Raw genomic sequence first — 19,260 nt, 5'->3', positions numbered from 1 at the left:
TTAAGCCTTAACCCAAATCCTAAACTTGGTTATTTAAACTTTAATTGGTTTCATCTTATTTTCAATGTAGGACAAGTACTTCCTACATTTTGCATACCCATTTAAGCTTATCAAACACCTTACTTTGGAGTTAATTTCTCATTCACCTGGAAATGAATTTGAGATAGTAAATATACCACGTTTATCTCCTTGTGGAGAGGAGCGCGTTCATCTATAGATCTGTAAAAAATTCTTAGCGGATCTTACTCTAAATTTTATCCAAAGTTTCTATTTTTAAGCCCCATTTCCAACATTTCACCTCTTGTAAAACATGTAAGAACTCAATGAAATGAATTTTAAAACAGCAAATTGTTAAACAATAGTGTGAAAAATGCTTACCATAACAAGCTTCCTTCGCTGCTCCGTGACTGTGAAACTCCACAAATCTGAATCTTCTACTCTTCCTGTTGGTACTATATATTTCCTTTGTTGACAAAATGTCTTCACAATCACTAAAAAGATGAAATAATTTCGAATTGTCTACTGATTCATTTATATTATTTACATAAATATGTGAGCACACTGACAATTAATCTCAAGCCCAAGCCCGGACTAAACCGTGTCACGCGAGCGGGGCACGTGCGTGTGTGGTAAATGGTTTGAAACCAAGCTTGCCTAGGTCCTTCTATATTTAAAAACTTGGGTGCCCTAGGGCCCAAACCTAAATCCCAAACTTGGCTTATTTGAACTTCAATTGGTTTAATCTTATTTTCAATTTGGGATAAGTACTTCCCATATTTTGCATACCCATTTAAGCTTATCAAACACCTTACTTTGGAGCTAATTTCTCATTCACTTGGAAATGGATTTGAGAAAGTAAATACACCACGTTCATCTCTCTTTGCGAAGAAGAACGCGTTCGTCTATAGATCCGCGAAAAAATTCTTAGCGGAACTTACTCTAAATTTCTTCCAAAGTTTCTGTTTTGTAAGCCTCGTTTCTAATATATCACCTCCTGTAAAACATATAAGAACTCAATGAAATGAATTTTAAAATAACAAATTATTAAACAACAGTGTGAAAAATGCTCACCATAACATGCTTCATTCGTTGCTTCGTGACTGCAAAATCATACAAATTCGAATCCTCGGGACGCGCACACGTGTGGTAAATAGTTTGGACCCAAGCTTGCCTAGGTCCTTCCCATCTTAAAAACTTGGGTGCCCTTGGGCCAAACCCAAATCCCAAACTTAGCTTATTTAAACTCTAATTGGTTGCATTTTATTTTCAATGTGGGACAAGTACTTCCCACATTTTGCATACCTATTTAAGCTTATCAAACACCTTAGTTTGGAGATAATTTCTCATTCACCCAGAACGAATTTGAGAAAGTAAATATACCATGTTTATTTCCATTCGGAAAGGAACGCGTTCGTCCATAGATTTGCAAAAAATTATTAGTGGAACCTACTCTAATTTTCAGCCAAGGTTTCTGTTTTGCAAGCCCTGTTTCCAACATTTCACCTCCTATAAAATATGTAAAAACTCAATGAAATGAATTTTAAAACAACAGCCTGAAAAATGTTCACCATAACATACTTCTTTCGCTGCTTCGTGACTGTAAAACCCCATAAATCTGAATCCTTTACTCTTCCCGCTAGTACTATATTTTTTCTTTGCTGATAGAATCCCTTCCCAATCACTAAAAAGCTGAAACAACTTCAAATCATCTACTGATTTATTTAGATGCTTTACATAGACATATGAGCACACTGACAATTCATTGTGCCCATGGACAAACTTGTACTTTGAGTTCCTTTTTTTCCAGCCCTCATTCACAAATTTGGAAGCAAAACTGCCCAAAAAAAAAAAAAAAAAGAGTTGAGATTCCCATTCGAAAACAAAAGATCAAACTACTAAGGTTGAGAAATTACAATTTTTTGCTGTTGAACTTCATCCCATGAAGATCATGAATAGCCTTAAGGGCAGATTTCCCTTCATCAAATAGTACTACTGCAAAGCGAAAATAAGTTTGCTTCTCAACTTTTTCACCAATTTTGGTACGTAGAACCGTCCCGAAGCTACTACATAGGCACGCTAATTGATCGTAGCTTATTAATGCTTCAACGATCACTAATATAATTCTGGAAAAACCAATCATTCTTGTTGTAGCATCTTTCTCACACCACATGACTGACATTTATTTCCCCATGATTTTAGTAGAATTTGAAGCCTTTGCAGCTGATTAAAAAAAGACAAGTAGTTGAATCAAGACAAAACAGAACAAAGCAAATGATTTAGTTCTAATTCTCAAAATTTCCATATTAATTTACGACACCCATATCACAGATTCTTGAATTAATTATCTTGATTTTACCCACAATATGTTTTATTCCCTTTTCTTTTTTCTTTTTTTTTGTTATGGTTTTGTTTTTCTGATATATTTTTGTTTGGATGAAGAGTTCGTAGAAGTAGCATAGATCATGAGTTTGTAGAAGTAACATAGATCATGAAACAACCATTAAGAGACTAATCGTAAATGAAACTTGCTTTATTGGGTTCCAATTAAGTTTATATTTCTAGTTTCAACAAGTATTCATCTGACTAGAGGACTCCCCTGTGAAAAGTCTTAATTGTTATAGTACGAGTGTTTCTCTCTTGAATAATGAAAAGTTCAAAAATATGACACACATATAAAGGAATTAAACAGAAAAGAGAAGGGAAGGTCAATTAAATCCTAACTTACTTCTTCTGTGAACAAAACAATGAGCAAAGAGAATAGCATAATAGATTGCATATATTCTGCATTCAATATAGCCTTGGTATTCTTTTCCTTCTTGTAAGATAATTGAAAGCAGTAAAAAAACCTTTGGGTAGACTACACAGACACCCTTGAGGTTTAGGGAAAGGCCAAGCAGAGGAAAGTTGGCCTATTTTTGGACAATGACACCCCTTTAAGTTTGAAAAATGGACAAAGAGACCCTGAAGATAGTGAATTGACCTTATTACCCTTTGAAATAAAATTACCATTTTAATTGACTTAAATACCCTTTGATTAAACCCAAACCCAAACCCGAATCTGAACCCGCTTGTGTGTATATTATACAGTTCACCAGAGGAGAGAGACTGTGACAGAAGCGGTGACAGCTGTAAAGGAACCGTAGATTTGTTACGAATGGTATGCCGGATAGGCATGAGTTTCAGCCCGCGAATTTGAACTCCAAAAGAACCCTAGATTTGTTGAAATGACAGAGTAATAGTGCTACCGGAGGTGACTCAAGGATGAAGAAGAAACCCAGAAGCATCGGCGATGATTGCGACAGTGGCTGCGAAACCCAGAAGCATCGGCGAAACCCTGAAATTGTCGGTAAGGACCAAGCTCCGATGACGATGAGGCCATAAACTGAACAGTATGGCGAGGTTTAGAAAACGAGCAACAAGAGACTGACGAGCAGAAACAATCTGGCGAGGACCAAGCTCTGATGACGACAAGGTTCAGATGAACACAGTCCGGCGACTGTCACCTGCAAGGCTGAGGAGGCTGAAGTGACCATCGCCTCTACTATCCGATTAGAGCCCTTTTCCGCGCACAAATAAGAATTGGGGATGGTGATGGCGCAAATAAGGGAGTGATATATATATATGTGTGTGTGTGTGTGTGTGTGTGTGTGTGTGTGTGTGTGTGTGTGTGTGTGTGTTCGCGTGTGTATAGAGAGAGAAGGGAAAAGGGTGGTGGCAGCGGCGGCGGCGGCACCAATCTCATCCTTAAATCTTCGCTGCAGGCTTAAACATCAACTATCTGCCGCTGTCAAGAATCAAAGACGCTAGCGTGGGGAACGTCTCTGTCAATCCAAGTCAAACCCGGCTTCTCCGAGGCCGAGTTCGCCGCCCAAATCGAGGCTGAGCTTCGGTGAGGTCGAGGAGGTGGCGGTGGCAGAGCTCCTCTTCGGTGTCTTCTTTAATGGGTGGTGATTATGGAGGTTAGGGGTTGGTGATTATGGAGGTTGGGGGCGATGGTGACTGGTCGTTGGGGTGTGTGTGTGTGTAAAAAAGTATATACAGAGAGAGATGAAAAAGGTAATTTGGTCATTTAAGTTTTTAATATTTTATAATTAAAATTAATAAAATAGTGAAGGGTAAAATGGACTTTTCACATGATTTAAGGCTCTGTTTGGAGGGAAAATTTCACAAGGAGTGTGTTTGTCCAAAAATAAGCCAACTTTCCTCTGTTTGGCCTTTCCCCAAACCTTAGGGGGTGTCTTTGTACTTTACCCAAAATCTTTTTAGTTCAAATTTCACTATCACCTTAATAATCAAAATTGAAACAAACTAGAACAAAAGAAGGCCACGTGAAGGAAGTCTGGCCTTAGTGGCCTTCTCCTCCTTACAAGAGAAAAACTGCTTTAGTTGAAAGCATAGTAGCTATTTGCATAAAAGAAAATCTTTGGATTTATTTGGTTCAGTTTTTGAGAACGTTTTTCTATAAACGAGGGGCAAAAAATTAAAAAAAAATGTATAGAAATTTGTTTAATTGCAGTTTTTAAAAGACTGTTAACTGAAAATTCAGTTCAAAATGACAAATTTTTCAAGAACTCTTTTCTATAGTTCTATAAATACAACTTTTATGTTATCCTCCATTCTCAAAAACTGAACCAAAGAGGTCCATCTCTCTATTGGAAAAGTGGGTATTGCAGTAATCAACATTGTCCACGTATGGTTGTTTAGTTCATTTTGTACAATTAAAGAATATATGTATATAGTTTGAAACTTTTGCAAATGGTAAGAACGAGGGATGTGCAGTCACACACACAATCAATTTGAGGTTATTTCCCCAACAACGATGTAAGTGTGAAAAACCAATATTAAGCCGTGTCATTGTTAACAGGCAATGCAGAGTTGTTAATGTTCACGTGGCACAGGACATTAACATTTTTTTAGTATTATAAAAATAAAAATAAAAATTAGTTTTCACTCTGTATTGATTTTTCCCTCCCCTCAAATGTTGCACCCATAAATTTTCATTTATTTAATAGTTAAATTTAATATTATTTCATTCCTTTAAAAAAAAAAAATTGTAACTGGTAAGCCTTTTAAATGAGGGATAATTACATATTATCTCTCCTGTACATTACATACTCCTCAGTCCTCATTCATAAAATCGAAAAATGTAGTCTACTGTCATATTTAACATTTACTTAAAATTCAAACATACACTTAAAAAGTTTAAAAATATTACTTTGTTTATAAATAAAAAAAAATAGATATTTTCCATTAAAAATAATAACTACTATAATAGGTATAACAATAATTTAACATTTTTAAGTCAACGACTAACACCGAAATATGTCAGTGTTATAATTAAAATCATAAGAAAGATTTTTATTACTTAAACAATATACGTAAGTGTCATTATTTTTAATATTTTTACTATACTAATTTTAACTTAGTCCAAAAAAAAATATTAATAAAATTAGTCTACCTAATCAAGTCCAAGTTAACCCAGTTAACAAGCCTACCATATTAAAATAAAACTCTAAGCCAAAGAAGGCCAGGGCCGGACCCAAGGCCACAAAGGTGGTCGCCAAGGGCCTCAAAATTTATAGGCCCATGGATGATGGGTCACCAAAGAACAACATATTTTTTTTAGGGCAAATCATATCAGCCTCCTCAATTGCCTCCATCTCTATTCGCGTTCTCAACTCTGATCTTGACCCCCGCCCCCCCCTCTCTCTCTCTCTCTGCAACTGTAAACTACAAAATCTACAAGAATCAGAAGTTCAAAACCCATATATTTCAGTTTATCTATCTGTCTGCAAGAATTAAAAGTGCAAAACCCATATCGGAAACCCATATCTTTCAGTTTCCATCGCCCGCTGTTCCAGTTCGGGTTCGCCGTTCGCAAGCTTAGGCCGCTGTCTCTCAACTCTCAAGCTTGCCCCTTTCTCTCTCTCTGCAACTGCTAACTTGTATGTATGGGTTTTGTTTTAATTTTTTTTTCTAAATCAACTAATCTATCTCTGTAATTCTTATTTTGCAAACTAAATTCTATTTGGTGAAATTTTTTATCATCTTTTTTATATAAATTTTTTATTTTATTTTGTGAATTTTATTTATAAATATTTGTGAAGATAATGACTGAAACAGGATCTCCCTTTGCAGGATTTGAAAGACTAATTGGTTATCATCTTTTTTAAATATATATATGTATATATATATATTTTTTACAATATAAATTAGCAAAATATGCATTGCATATTGAGGTAACCATCGTAATCTACATTTTATTTCAGCAAAAGAAATTTTTTTTTTAATTATTTCTATAACTTCTATTTTTATTTTTATTTTTATTTTATTTTTGGCAATTATGTCTACAAGAAAATCTGGGCATGTAAAAAAAAAAAAAAAAAAAAAATCTGAATTGGATTAGAAATCTGCATAGATTGAATCTGAAACAATTTTTATCAACATGCCAAGCTTTTTGAAGATGGAAATCTTTTCAGAACTAAAAAAAAAAAAAAAAATCATAACGAGAACTTTGACAAGCAAAAGTACTTAAAATCGGGTAAAGCTCTAAAGTTACTTCTTGAAAATTAAAATACTTACAAAAAAACATGCTTTTGAGTGAATTCCATATCGTTGGAAGGGGCTTGCCATGAACTACCTCACACTCTGCTTCCACTTGTAGATTCTCAAATAGGATTAGTAAATTGGTTAAAAGAAGAGATAGGGTACTGAGTGGTGAATTGTTCAGAAATAAATTGGTAATTTTTTTTATTAATCACTCAAATAGGATTTTCTATGCCTGAGAAACATTGTTAGTTAACTAAAATTGAATTAAAGGACATTTGATTTTGGTTGATGTATTTTGATTTAGCTCACCCCATTGATAAATCGTGGATTTTTTGTTTCACGTAGAAATACAATCTCTGTAATGCACGAAGGATATATTCAATCTATCTGTCATATTTTTATTTTTAAATTTTGGTTTTTTATTTTATTTTCTTATCAGAATGCAGAATATTAGGATATTGATTTGTTAATTTTGAAGATTATTCCTAAACTGATGCATTGTACTTTGTTATTGGATTAATTCAACATAAGAACTGAGTATAATATGTGCTAATCACACCTATCCGTAATCACACCTCTTTCTACGAATAGGTGTCTAACATTTTAAGTGAAAGCATAGTTGAGTTGGGTTGATATATGATACATATAGTACTTAGATGGGGGTGTTTTAATTGTTATGAGTGAGATTGTGAAACCTTTTCCTCACAACTTGAGTGTTTTCTTATTTTTAGGGTTAGTATTGAGCATTAACATTTAGAAAGAACAAGGTTCAAGAAACATGCCTCCTTACTCATCAGGTAACAAACTCTTACTTTTTCTAAAATTTTAATTCGCATTTTTAATTTTTTAGCTATTGGTTACGTTTATTTATTCATGTTTTACATACTGATTTTTTGTTTATGTTTTTGTTTTTGTTTCTACATACATATATATAATATTATTATGATGTGATGCTCGAACAATTTATTAATGGGAATTAAAAACTTGGTAATTTAGTTTTCAATTTCAGAATATATGTTTTACAAGTTTATGAACACTTTTAAAATCTTTCCTCTCTCCTAATAATATAGGTTTCTTATCTGAAAGAAGAGTGTTGATGGGAATGGGTGGAGTTGGCAAAAAGAAAATAGGTATGTTTTTTTTGCCTAGCTAATTGAATTATATAAATCCCCTTACCGTTACCGTTGGAGCAGTAATGTTGGTTTTAAAATGACCAATTATGATAGGAAGTCTCTTTTCAATTTATCTTATTAAAATGTATATCTATGCAAGAGAATTACGTGATTCTAGATGAGGATGTTAATGTCAACGTTATGAGGATGTTGATGTCAATGTTGACTACGACGGATGATGCTGATAGTATGTTTATGCACTCAAATTAAGTCAAAGCACTTAGAATTGAGGGAAATTTAGAGTTGAAGACGTACCATTGAACATAGTGTCTAATTCTTTTAGTTACAAGAATCTTTGGTCACTTTTAGTTCGTGAAATTCTAAAGCAATGGTTGTAATATGATCTACTTGGGCTCTCTTCTTTTTCATTTCTCTAAACCCTAATTTTATTTGTGAAAAAGAAAAAGAAGACAAAGACTCCTCTATGCGGTGAAGATTGTGTGTAGACAGCGCCAACAAGACGGGAACGAAGAACTTCCCCCTCACTACTCGATCCGATACCCATTTTCTCTTCCTGAACAAACGAACAGAGCATATCGGACCCATAACAACAACCTCTTGCCAAAGCTCTTCCTATCTCACCTATGGGTCGAGATCAGTCACATACAGAGAACCACCGTACGGTGGTCGTCATCCTCGTGGTGGTGATAATGATGGTTTTGGCATTATTTTTTTTGTTTTCAAATAACAAGGGCAAAATTGAGAGAGAGAGAGAGAGAGCGTGTGTTGTGTGTGAGAGACTGAGAGGGGAAACTTTGTGATGAAGACTCCGTTTTGTTTCGACGTAAAATATTCTTTTTGGAAAATATTTTTCTTTTTCAGGTAAAATATTTTTTTATTTTTACTTTGTCCGTAGGTTGAGGTCGAGTGGGAGTGGGTTAAAAACATGTAAAATAATTTGTCGAAAATTGATGGATAAGTTATTTTTGTTAAATTTTAAATTTTTTTTTTCTTCGTAAATATTTTATGACAACTAAGTACCAAAAAATAAAAAATAAATATTTTCTGTCCAAACAAACGGAGCCGAAATGTAAAGCATTTTACGGGCACAGCAGTGCAGGGTTGTTACGGTTCATGTTATGGTTCACGTGGCATAGAGGACATTAACAATTTTTTAGTATTATAAAAATAAAAATAAAAAATTACTTTTCACTTTGTATTAATTTTTCCCTCCCCTCAAATGTTACACATAAATTTTCATTTATTTAATAGTTAAATCTAATACTATTTCATTCCTTTGAAAAAAGAAAAAAAAAATTTGTAACTGGTAAGCCTTTTAAATGTGGGATAATTACATATTATATCTCCTGTACATTACATACTCCTCGGTTCTCATTCATAAAATCCAAAAATGTAGTCTACTAATGTCATATTCAACATTTTCTTAAAATTGAAGCATACCCTTAAAAAGTGTAAAAATATTATTTTGTTTAAAAAAAAAATTAGATAGTTTACAATAAAAATAATAACTACTACAATAGGAATAATAATAATTTAACATTTTTAAGACAAAGTCTAATATCGGAATATGTCGGGTTTATAATTAAAATCACAAGAAAGATTTTTATTACTTGACCAATCTACAAGGGAGATGAGTGTCGTTATTTTTTTAATTAAACGCATCAACTTAAGATTTATAAATATCAATTCTTATGTTAAGTGGTCTTCAAAACTTCAATAAAAAAGTAACTAAAATTTACTAAAAAGTTATTTTTATTGAATTACATTGTAAAATATAATGTTTCAGTACTTTTAAGGTTCAGTTTCTATATTTTTTAAAATGATAGGAATGCATCTCTAATAGATTTTGTATATTGGTTTTCCAAAGGATTTTAGTTCACTTTTAAAACATTATTAGAAGCCAAACACAAAAAATAAAAAATAATTATAATAATAATAATTTTAAAAAATCCAAAAAAGGAAACATTTTTTATGTAAAAAGTTTTACATAAAAAAAAAATTACGAAAACATTTTACGTGGAAACAAAGGAGCCTAAAACGAATTTTTATAAATTATCACTAATGTGGATATTAGATTCTATCTTTCTCTAATCACTAGACACTTCATATCTTCTTCTTCTTCTTCTGTTTAAAAAAAAACAAATTTAATTATAATAAATAAATAAAGCAATGTATAAAAGAAAGAAAATGTACATATTGGGCCTGTTTCAGGTCCAACCTTGGTCCATGTGAAGTAGGCATTACAAAGCGTGAAATTATAAAAGGATCCTTAATAGGTCCAACCAAACGAGAGCAAATAAGGCCCAAACTTGAAACCCCAAAAAAGGCCCGTAGAAAAGCAGGTACCCTTTCACAAATTTTTTTATTTTTTTTAAAGGAATAATTACATAAAAATGGTATTTTGGTAGTCAAATGTCAAAAAGTCTAGTCAAACTTAATTTTTCTAAATTAATGGAATTTTTTCAAATACTGACTTGGAGATGGAAAGTTACTGTAGATTGTCTTTTGATTCCTAAACTGCCCTCCACACTCTTTGCGAAGGCAACCACCAAAAAAGGCTTCCCTATCTCCGTCTTCAATCAAACCATCTCCAAGGTCGATGAAACCTTAGATCAAACCCATCATGAAGGCAACCTCCCCTTGGCCGGCCACTAAACTCCACGCAACTTCGTCCTCTCGCTCCAAAAACCTAGATCGGTCATCATCCTCGTCAAGGCGGGCTCACCCATCGACCAAACCATCGCCGCCCTATCCGAGCACATGGATGCCAGAGACACCATCATCAACGGTGGCAACGAGTGGTACGAAAACACCGAGAGACGGATCCTTGAGGTCGCCGATAAGGGTATTCTTTATCTCGGGATGGGCATTTTCGGCGGCGAAGAGGGTGCTCGTCACGGACCTTCTTTGATGCCTGGAGGCTCGTACCAAGCTTATCCGTGTGTGACCTGTATTGGTGAAGGAGGGTCTGGTAATTTCTTGAAGATGGTACACAATGGGATTGAGTATGGAGATTTGCAGTTAATTTCATGAAGATGGTACACAATTGATTGAGTATGAAGCCTTTTTCGGCGGTTGCCAGAGCAAAGAGTGTGGAAGGCAATTTAGGAATTAAGAAACAATCTACAATAACTTTCCATGTCCAAACATATATGCCATGGTTACTTTACTCTGACATGTTATAAAGTTCTAAATTTGATATTTTTAGATAATATTTCAAACCTAATAGTAAGTAGCAGTCAAAATTTGTATCCATTTTTTTCATGATATTATTACCACTCGAGTAGTCTCTTGAAAACTCACTTGCATGGATCAGATTTATCATGTTGAATTCTCCAAAAAAAAAAAAACGAGTAGTCTCTTGAAAACTCACTTGCATGGATCAGATTTATCATGTTGAATTCTCCAAAAAAAAAAAAAAAAAAAAAAAATTGTCTTTCGAATTATTATGATTTCGAGTAAATACTTACATAATCTTCTTCTATTCGAGGTTCGAGCCTCAACTAGGCCCCTGTTTGGCATGTATTTTGTTTCTACTGTTTTTGTTTTAGTTACTACTTACAATGTTGATTTTGGTAATAAAAGCATGTTTGGTGCGGTCTTATTTTATTTTACACAGTGATAAAACTCTTCGTAAACAGTGATCCAAAACTAAAATACCAAAAAAATTTTTTTTCCTTATTTTGACAACTGTTTATGACCCAAAGTCATAACTGTGTATGTTTCTGCTTTCGACATTTCCATAACAAAATATCGTTCCTAAACCGTAGTTCTGATTTTTTTTCAAAACACTCTTACAACAAAAACAACATTTCTGTTTTAGCCAAAAACAAAACATTTAAAACAAAGTGCATTCCAAACAAGCCTAATTGTATTAATATTACAGATTATAACATTTTCAATATTGATCAATAGAAAGAGCCAGTCTAACCTGATGATCAACAGCTTTACAGCTTTCTTTGACTTCTAATAAATTGGGACAGAGATGCGTGTGTTGCTCTGTACGTGTTTGTAGGTACGTAGCAGTGCTTGGTTAAAAACAATGATATATCCTTAACCCTAGATCCTTTCATTTAAAAGAGTATCTCACAACCTAAACATTGTTTCCGATAAATCCATTAGTCGAAGAACATTGTCGTACAAATTTATCAGAAACTAAAATCCATTAACAAATTAAAGATATCCGATCAAGATTTCAACAAACATAGAAACACAACATATTTAGGAATAACAAATTTGATGTCCCATTTGATTAAATTCTTCAGAAACTCTTTAAAGAAAGAGTATGTCACTGGTCTAGAGTTTCTTCACGGCTCTAGATACCCCCTGCCAAACAACTAATGACAACAATACCTAGAGTCTCTCACGCACTCACTATTGGAGTTTCTCACTGTGATTTACACCTGGACCACTCTCTAGAACTTCCTACACATACTAGATATTTATAACTGTAAAAAATTCTCCACAATTTTAAAGTATTTTACAACACAAATACATGCAAGCTTTCCAACATTCTAGATATTTACAACTCTCCCTGCAATATTCCACTAACACTAAACACAATTTTGGAAGACCTAGAATGCCACACCTCCTCATCGCACACGTGTCACTTGCACGACGTAATCTCCTTACACAATTACGTAGGGGGAGTGACACACAGTCTGCTGCTATGGCAGTCCTTCTGTTTGAGGCCTTCTCCTCCTTACAAGAGAACTGCTTTAGTTGAAAGCATAGTAGCTATATGCATAAAAGAAAATCTTTGGATCTATTTGGTTATATTTTTTAGAACATTTTTCTATAAAAAAGCACCGAAAATAAAATATATATATATAAAAATTTGTTTGATTGCAGTTTTTTTAAGACTGTTAACTGAAAATTCAGTTCAAAAGGATGAGTTTTTCGAGAACTCTCTTTTATATAATTCTATAAATACAATTTTTCTATTATCCATTCCCAACAGCTGAACCAAAGAGGCCCATCTCTCTATTGTAAAAGTGGGTATTAGTTAGATATGTATTGTTCTATATTTACACATTTTCATTTTCGGATGCAGTAATCAACAGGCAGTGCAGGGTTGTTACTAGTCACTTGCCACATAAGGACATTAACAATTTTTTAGAATGATAAAAATAAAAATAAAAAATTAGTTTTCACTCTCTATTAATTTTTCCCTCCCCTCCAATGTTACACACATAAATTTTCATTTATTTAATAGTTAAATCTAATATTATTTCATTCCTTTGAAAATTTTTTTTGTAAGTGGTAAGCCTTTTAAACGAGGGATAATTACATATATATTATGTCTTCTGCACATTACATACTCCTCAGTCCTCATTCATAAAATCAAAAATGTAGTCTGCTAATGTCATATTTAACATTTACTTAAAATTCAAACATACCTTAAAAAGTTCAATAATATTACTTTGTTTATAAAAAAAAAATAGATATTTTGCAATAAAAATAATAACTACTACAATAGGTATAACAATAATTTAACATTTTTAAGTCAAAGTCTAACACCGAAATATGTCAGTGTCATAATTAAAATCATAAGAAAGATTTTTATTACTTAAGCAATGTACAAGGAAGGTAAGTGTCATTATTTCTTTAATTAAACACAACAACTTAAGATTTATAAATATCAATTCCTATGCTAAGTGGTCTTCAAAACTTCAATAAAAAGTAACTAAAATTTACTAAAATATTATTTTTATTGAATTACATTGTAAAATATAATGTTTCAGTACCTTTTTAGGTTCAGATTCTATTTTTTTTTTAAATGATAGGAATGCATCTCTAATAGCTTTGTATATTGGTTTTCCAAAGGATTTAGTTCACTTTTAAAACAAAGGCAAACACAAGAACTTTTTTTCTCAGAAAATAAAAAGAAAAAAACATTTTATATATAAATTTTTTTACATAAAATAGAATAAAAAAATTAACTGAACATTTTATGCGGAAACAAAGGGGCCTAAAACGAATAAATTATCACTCATGTGGATATTAGATTATTAAAAGTAACATTTGAACGGACAGTGAGGAAAAATGGACACCTTTTCCAATTCACTCCTCTTTGCCCACTGAGGCTCCCACTCTCAAACTTTTTTTATTTTCATTTTATATCTATAGAAAATTTTTAAACTTCTCTTTTATATTTTCATTTTTTTGTATAGATTTTTAGAATTCTAAAACTGCCCCACACCACACTTATCTTTAACCTCCAATTGATTCTCTCTTTCTCTAACCACTAGACACTTCATATCTTCTTCTTTTTTTTCTTTTTCTTAAAAAAAAAAAAACAAATTTAATTATAAGAAATAAATAAATAAAGCAATTGTATGGAGGAAAGAAAATGTAAATATTGGGCCTCTATCTGGACCAACCTTGGTACAAGGCGTAAAATCATTAAAGGATCCTTAATAGGTCCAACCAAACGAGAGCATATAAGGCCCAAACTTGAAACCCCAAAAAGGCCCATAGCAAAGCAGGTGCCCTTTCACTATATATATATTTTTAAATAAAGGATCAAAATATTTAACAAGGCGAGAAAAAGCTCTAAATAAAGCATACTTGTGTACTTACGTTCTATCGAGTTAAAGGGTTAGCTTAGTGTACAAGGCTTTTCCCACAGTACATGCAAATCATGAATTTACATCTTGTTAAAAAAATGTAAAAATCCATATTATAAAATGAGCAATTTCTTACTCATTTGATTTAAACTAATTACCAATTAATTTTTATTTGAAGAATCTAAATAAAAATAGTTAAAGTTTTCGATGCAAAGACAAATTTCATTCATTAACAATGAAAATGAAACAAAGAAAGAAAAAAAAAAAAATTCTACATGAAACATATAAGAAAGTAACTTAAAAGTCATGGTCCACAACTAAATTTTTGTTTGTTCAAGTTGTTTTGAAGCGATGCATTTGGATCGGGTGCTTCGCATGATGCCAGGTCTAACTCTGATGTAGAGTTCCAAATCAGTTAGTCATCTCCCTCCTGCTCTTTGCGGATGACATTATTGTCTTTTGTGATGCTAGCCTCCTTCAGTTGAGGTATTTACGGTGTGTGTTGGCCTGCTTTCAAGTTGTTTCCAGGTTAAAGATCAACATTAGGAAAGTGAGATTTGTCCCAGTCGGTGAGGTGGAGGATGTTCATGCCTTGGCTGATACTCTGGGGTATGGTGCTGGCTCTCTCCCGATCTCCTACTTAAGACTCCCTTTGGGAGTCTCGTCAAAAGAGAGTTGCTGTGTGGGATCCGATTGTTGAGAGGTTCGAGAAGAGGCTTGCAGGTTGCAGGTTGCAGGTTGGAAGAAGCAATATTGTTCCCCTATTAATAAGGGGGGTTTGGGTATTTGAAGGTTAGATGTGTTTAGTAAGGCATTGTTGGACAAGTGATTGTGGAAGTTTGGAACAGAGAGGACCAAGCTTTGGAGGTGCGTTATCGCTTGTCATTATGGGGAGGGGGAGGGAGAGGGAGGATGGCACTCAAACAAGGCTAGAACCCCAGCAGGAATGGGCTCCTGGAAGCTAATACGTAGAGGGTGGGATGTATTCTCTAAATGCATTCGATCCAAGGTTAGAAGCGAAAGGTATGTTAGGTTTTGGGAAGACAGATAGTGTGGGAATTTGGTTTTAGCCTTCAAATTGCCGCATCTTTACCAGATTGTTGTGTTTAGAGATGCTGTGGTTGCTGACTATTATCGTCTCAATAATGGGAGGGAGACTTGGGATGTGCAGTTTCATCGACAGTTCCATGATTGGGAACTTTTGGAAGTTTTAGACTTCCTAGCCTTCATTCATAGCCAGGTGGGGGTCGGGGTGGGCATGAATGAGATGCTGTGGGTGGGTACCTCAAGAGGGGTTTTCGAAGTCAAGTCATTCTACAATTGTATGTTGGAGCACCTGGGCCCCATTTTTCCTTGGAAAGCCATTTGGAGGTCGAAAGCTCCTAACTATTGATAATCTTAGAAAAAGGAGTCATGTTAGTGGTTAACAAGTGTTGTTTGTGCAAGATAACGGGTGAATATGTCAACCATGTTCTTATTCATTGCTCGGAGGCTTGGGATGTTTGGTATATGTTTTGGGGTGCTTTTGGTCTTCCATGGGTGTTCTCAGATTCCACGGTAGACTTGTTAGAGACTTGGAAAGGTGTACAGTGGAGAGCCGAGTTAAAGATGCTTGAAGGTCCACTCTTTTTGTATTTGGTGGGCCTTGTGGCGTGAGAGAAATATGATACTCCCATTTGGGCTATTAAATACAATATTCTTACTTCTTTATTCTTTTGAGTAAATGGGCGGAACTATAATTCAATGGATTCTCTTTTGGATTTTGTGGATAGCTTAAAGCTATAGTGTTGTCTTGGATGGCTATTGTCTTCTTTGGGAGCGCTCCCCTTTTGAGCGCCTTTTATAAAATCTTACTTATAAAATAATATATATATAATACAATATTATAAAGATTATTGGATATAATGGCAAAAATAATTAAAACTTCTTTTTTCCTTCTCTCTTAAGGAACATAATAAATACGAACTTATTTTCTTCTCTTCTATCTAACCGAATAAAAAGAAGGAAATATACAATGTCTTTCCTAGGATGTCTCATCCATCCCTTCTTTTCTCCCTTCCATACAATTTTTTTTCTTCTTTCCTACTGAATAGAGCACAAACGTTATACATTATCCTCTGTCCATATCAACAATTACATTCGTCTAAAATACTGTTGGTGAATTAAGGATCCCAGTGCTCTTAATATTAAGTGGTGTGGCTGGGGAGCGTGGCCACTTCTCAACTTACCAAAAAAGAAAATTAAGGATCCACGTGCTCTTTATATTAAGTGGTATGTGTATATATACATTCAATCATATTTGAGTGTGTGTATTTATTCATCAATACAAATACATATATATACCTATCTATATTCACATTGTGGGTAATCCATGTTTCTTCATCCAACAGTACGCAATATAATCCCATATATTCGACAGCCATTGCCTAATTATCTTCAAACTAATACATATAAGAGAATAAATATATGTATGTTAGTTCCATCACAAAGGTACAAGGAAAAAAACATTTTGCAGATCCTAAAAATGCATACTATATTTTATATATAATTGGGGAGATAAAGGATAAAAATACTATATAGAGATTTCTTTTATATATATATATATATATATTATATAGAGATTTCTCATTGCAAATTTTAAATATATATGCATACAAGTGAATATGGAGGCGAGGCATGATTGACTTGCCAGATCAGGTGCTCCTACTTGATACTTTCCACCTTCAAGCTTCTCTGTCCAAGACTCCTGCAGGAAATTTGTTTCTTGTAAATATATTAAATGATTAACTGTATAAAAACACGGGTAGCTGATTAGAACATGAAGATACTAGGGTGAATGCAGGAACTTGGGGAAACTGACGCTGAAAATGATTTTGACACTTATCGTGAGTTTGTCAGGGTTTTGAGGCTACAACCTTGTTTGTTTACAGGGTTAGCCTTTATCTCACTTATTTAATATTAATAACATGTTTTAAAATCTTATCTTTATATATATATACATATGTATGTATGTATATGTATGTTTATCTATATAGACGCGCATATGAATTTAAAATTTGTCACATTTATGGTCTCACTATGCCGGCATGGTGCAACTGTGCAAGTGCCAACACCAAAAGCCTCGCTGGAGGTCAGGAAGGCCACTAGGAAGTTAAGCTCATAGCCAAATTTATAGACACAGTTCAAGTAACAAAAGGGGTTGCTGCCATGAATGCAGGAACTTACAACACAGACCCGGGCATCAAATATAGCATTGTAATAAAGGTGTTACCCAAAACATAATGCAAAATAGAATAAATAAGTAAATAGAATTTTCATCAGAGTAATTGCAACAATATTGATTGGGAGAACTAAATCATACACTTGTTAAAAAAATGAATCAATTTATAAAATAGACCATATAAACATAGAGAGGATGGAAGACAATTACTGCGGAAGTGCAGGAACTGAAGTAGGCCACCGTGGGAGCACAAAGAGGGAGACCAAATGGTGCAGAAACTTGGTGGCACGGGAATGTGCAATTTTACAGACTGTTTCAAATTTTTTGCTCCTCCGCATGTTGTACTCCATAATACAACCCGGTGACCAGAGATATAGAATATCTCTGTCAAAGGGGTGAAAAGCTACTACTGTCAAAGGGGAAAGAAGGGATTGTACTTTTAGCCAAAGCTTGTGCACCACCGACCATTCAACCCTATCACTACTGTAGTTGTCATTGAGTTCCCAAATGGTGAGAGTGTAACCCCCAAATTGGGCAAACATGAGATGCCCGTTACACACTCCTTGGGCATGTTTACAGTTTCTGGCATGAAAACCCTTTGGCATGTCTATGGTACGATGTGGAAGGCTGGGGTTGTATGGATCAAAACCGAAGAAAATGCTCTTGAATCTCCAATATAACATTCCTTTGTAATCCACTGCACAAAACGAACCAAAAAAGGGCTCGTTGGGGCAAGATATAAAAGACTCTGTCCATGTTCCCGTCTCTGATGAAAATATCTCCAAATCGAGAGTGTTCCGATGCACTAATACTAATTCATTCCCACTACAGATTCTCACCACCCTGAAGCTACTTTTTTTGAAATCTTCAACATGAATTCTAGTAGTAAACCCAAAGCGAAAAATTTTTTGTAAAGTGAGTGGTGGAGGAAGCTCAACCCACTGCATTGTGAGGGGGTTGCATACATAGTAAACCCTATGAGAAGTCAAACTTGTAGAGCATAACACTAACCCATTGTTAGACGCTAAGAGGTGAAGGTGATCACCGAGCCCTCTTGCTGGCTGTTGCTGTTGATCATCTGCTGCTGCTGTAACTACTGCTGCTGACGATGATGATAATGGGTTGGGATGGGGAAGGAAATTCAAAGAAAATCCACGAGATTGGGAAAAAATGGGCATTTCAGATGTAAAACTGATTCCTAGTTCGTTAGGGTTAGGTTTAAGGTTAGGGTTATAATCAACTGAATTTGGTGAATGAGCATCGAACTGGTAAAAGAGTGCCAAAGGGGGAGAGGGATTGATGGTGGTCTCGAATTGGATATAAGATCGAACAAAATAGGGACTGGAGATCCAATTAAGCCAACGTTTTGAGACGCACTTGCAGCGATGAATATCTTTGAGAGGCAGTCTCAGAAGAATTTCATCGAACACTTCGTGGGGTAGATTGTCAAGGAAGGAAGATGATGGGAAAAGTTGATAGCCAATCTTGGATCGTTTATCACCATCATCGTCCCCCACAACAACGCCTCCATCACCACATCCTTCTTCAACCCACGCCATCTCCAAATCTTACTAAAAGGGCTCGTTCAATTGAAATTGAAGCCATATAAAATAAACACTGAACTGTCCCAAACAAAAAACGACACCTGTCCTAAGTAACAAGTGGGCCTGGGAGAAAAGAAAAGATACTCCCACTATTTTTCTCATTCTATCATACATACTAATGAAATATTACCTTTATTCCTCCAAAATTATTATAAAAAATTCAGTATTGTCCCTTCTCCGTAGGG

The 19,260-nt window shown here is 34.3% G+C and overlaps 2 protein-coding genes and 1 long non-coding RNA gene across 4 annotated transcripts; 2 read left to right on the top strand and 1 right to left on the bottom strand.

The window, feature by feature from the left end:
- Positions 1 to 5,703: 5,703 nt before the first annotated feature.
- Positions 5,704 to 9,061, top strand: LOC132284764 (uncharacterized). The gene is made up of 3 exons (XR_009472345.1): positions 5,704 to 5,945; positions 7,281 to 7,346; positions 7,620 to 9,061. It is a non-coding gene; the product is annotated as an uncharacterized LOC132284764 (long non-coding RNA).
- A 1,381-nt stretch (positions 9,062 to 10,442) lies between these two features.
- On the top strand, positions 10,443 to 15,907 carry LOC132281273 (6-phosphogluconate dehydrogenase, decarboxylating 1, chloroplastic-like). The gene is made up of 3 exons (XM_059782990.1): positions 10,443 to 10,670; positions 15,348 to 15,573; positions 15,801 to 15,907. Exons 1-3 carry the CDS (start codon positions 10,443 to 10,445, stop codon positions 15,905 to 15,907), a joined length of 561 nt encoding a protein of 186 aa, XP_059638973.1.
- Positions 15,908 to 16,177: 270 nt separating this feature from the next.
- On the bottom strand, positions 16,178 to 19,043 carry LOC132285832 (F-box protein At3g26010-like). Of its 2 annotated transcripts, none has more exons than XM_059788061.1 (2): positions 18,483 to 19,043; positions 16,178 to 16,997 (listed from the first exon to the last, which is right to left on the bottom strand). In XM_059788061.1, exons 1-2 carry the CDS (start codon positions 19,028 to 19,030, stop codon positions 16,955 to 16,957), a joined length of 591 nt encoding a protein of 196 aa, XP_059644044.1. In that variant the 5' UTR covers positions 19,031 to 19,043; the 3' UTR covers positions 16,178 to 16,954. The 2 variants fall into 2 exon arrangements, with proteins under 2 accessions (XP_059644044.1, XP_059644043.1); XM_059788060.1 differs by having other exon boundaries at positions 16,191 to 16,997; positions 17,682 to 19,043.
- Between the last annotated feature and the right edge of the window lie 217 nt (positions 19,044 to 19,260).

This window comes from Cornus florida, unplaced genomic scaffold (genome assembly GCF_030987335.1).
Source record: "Cornus florida cultivar Cherokee Brave unplaced genomic scaffold, ASM3098733v1 CherokeeBrave_3.0.0_Hap2_Chr11, whole genome shotgun sequence".
NCBI lineage: Eukaryota > Viridiplantae > Streptophyta > Magnoliopsida > Cornales > Cornaceae > Cornus > Cornus florida.
Note: the sequence above shows the minus strand (reverse complement) of the source record. Positions and strands in the feature narration are given on the sequence as shown.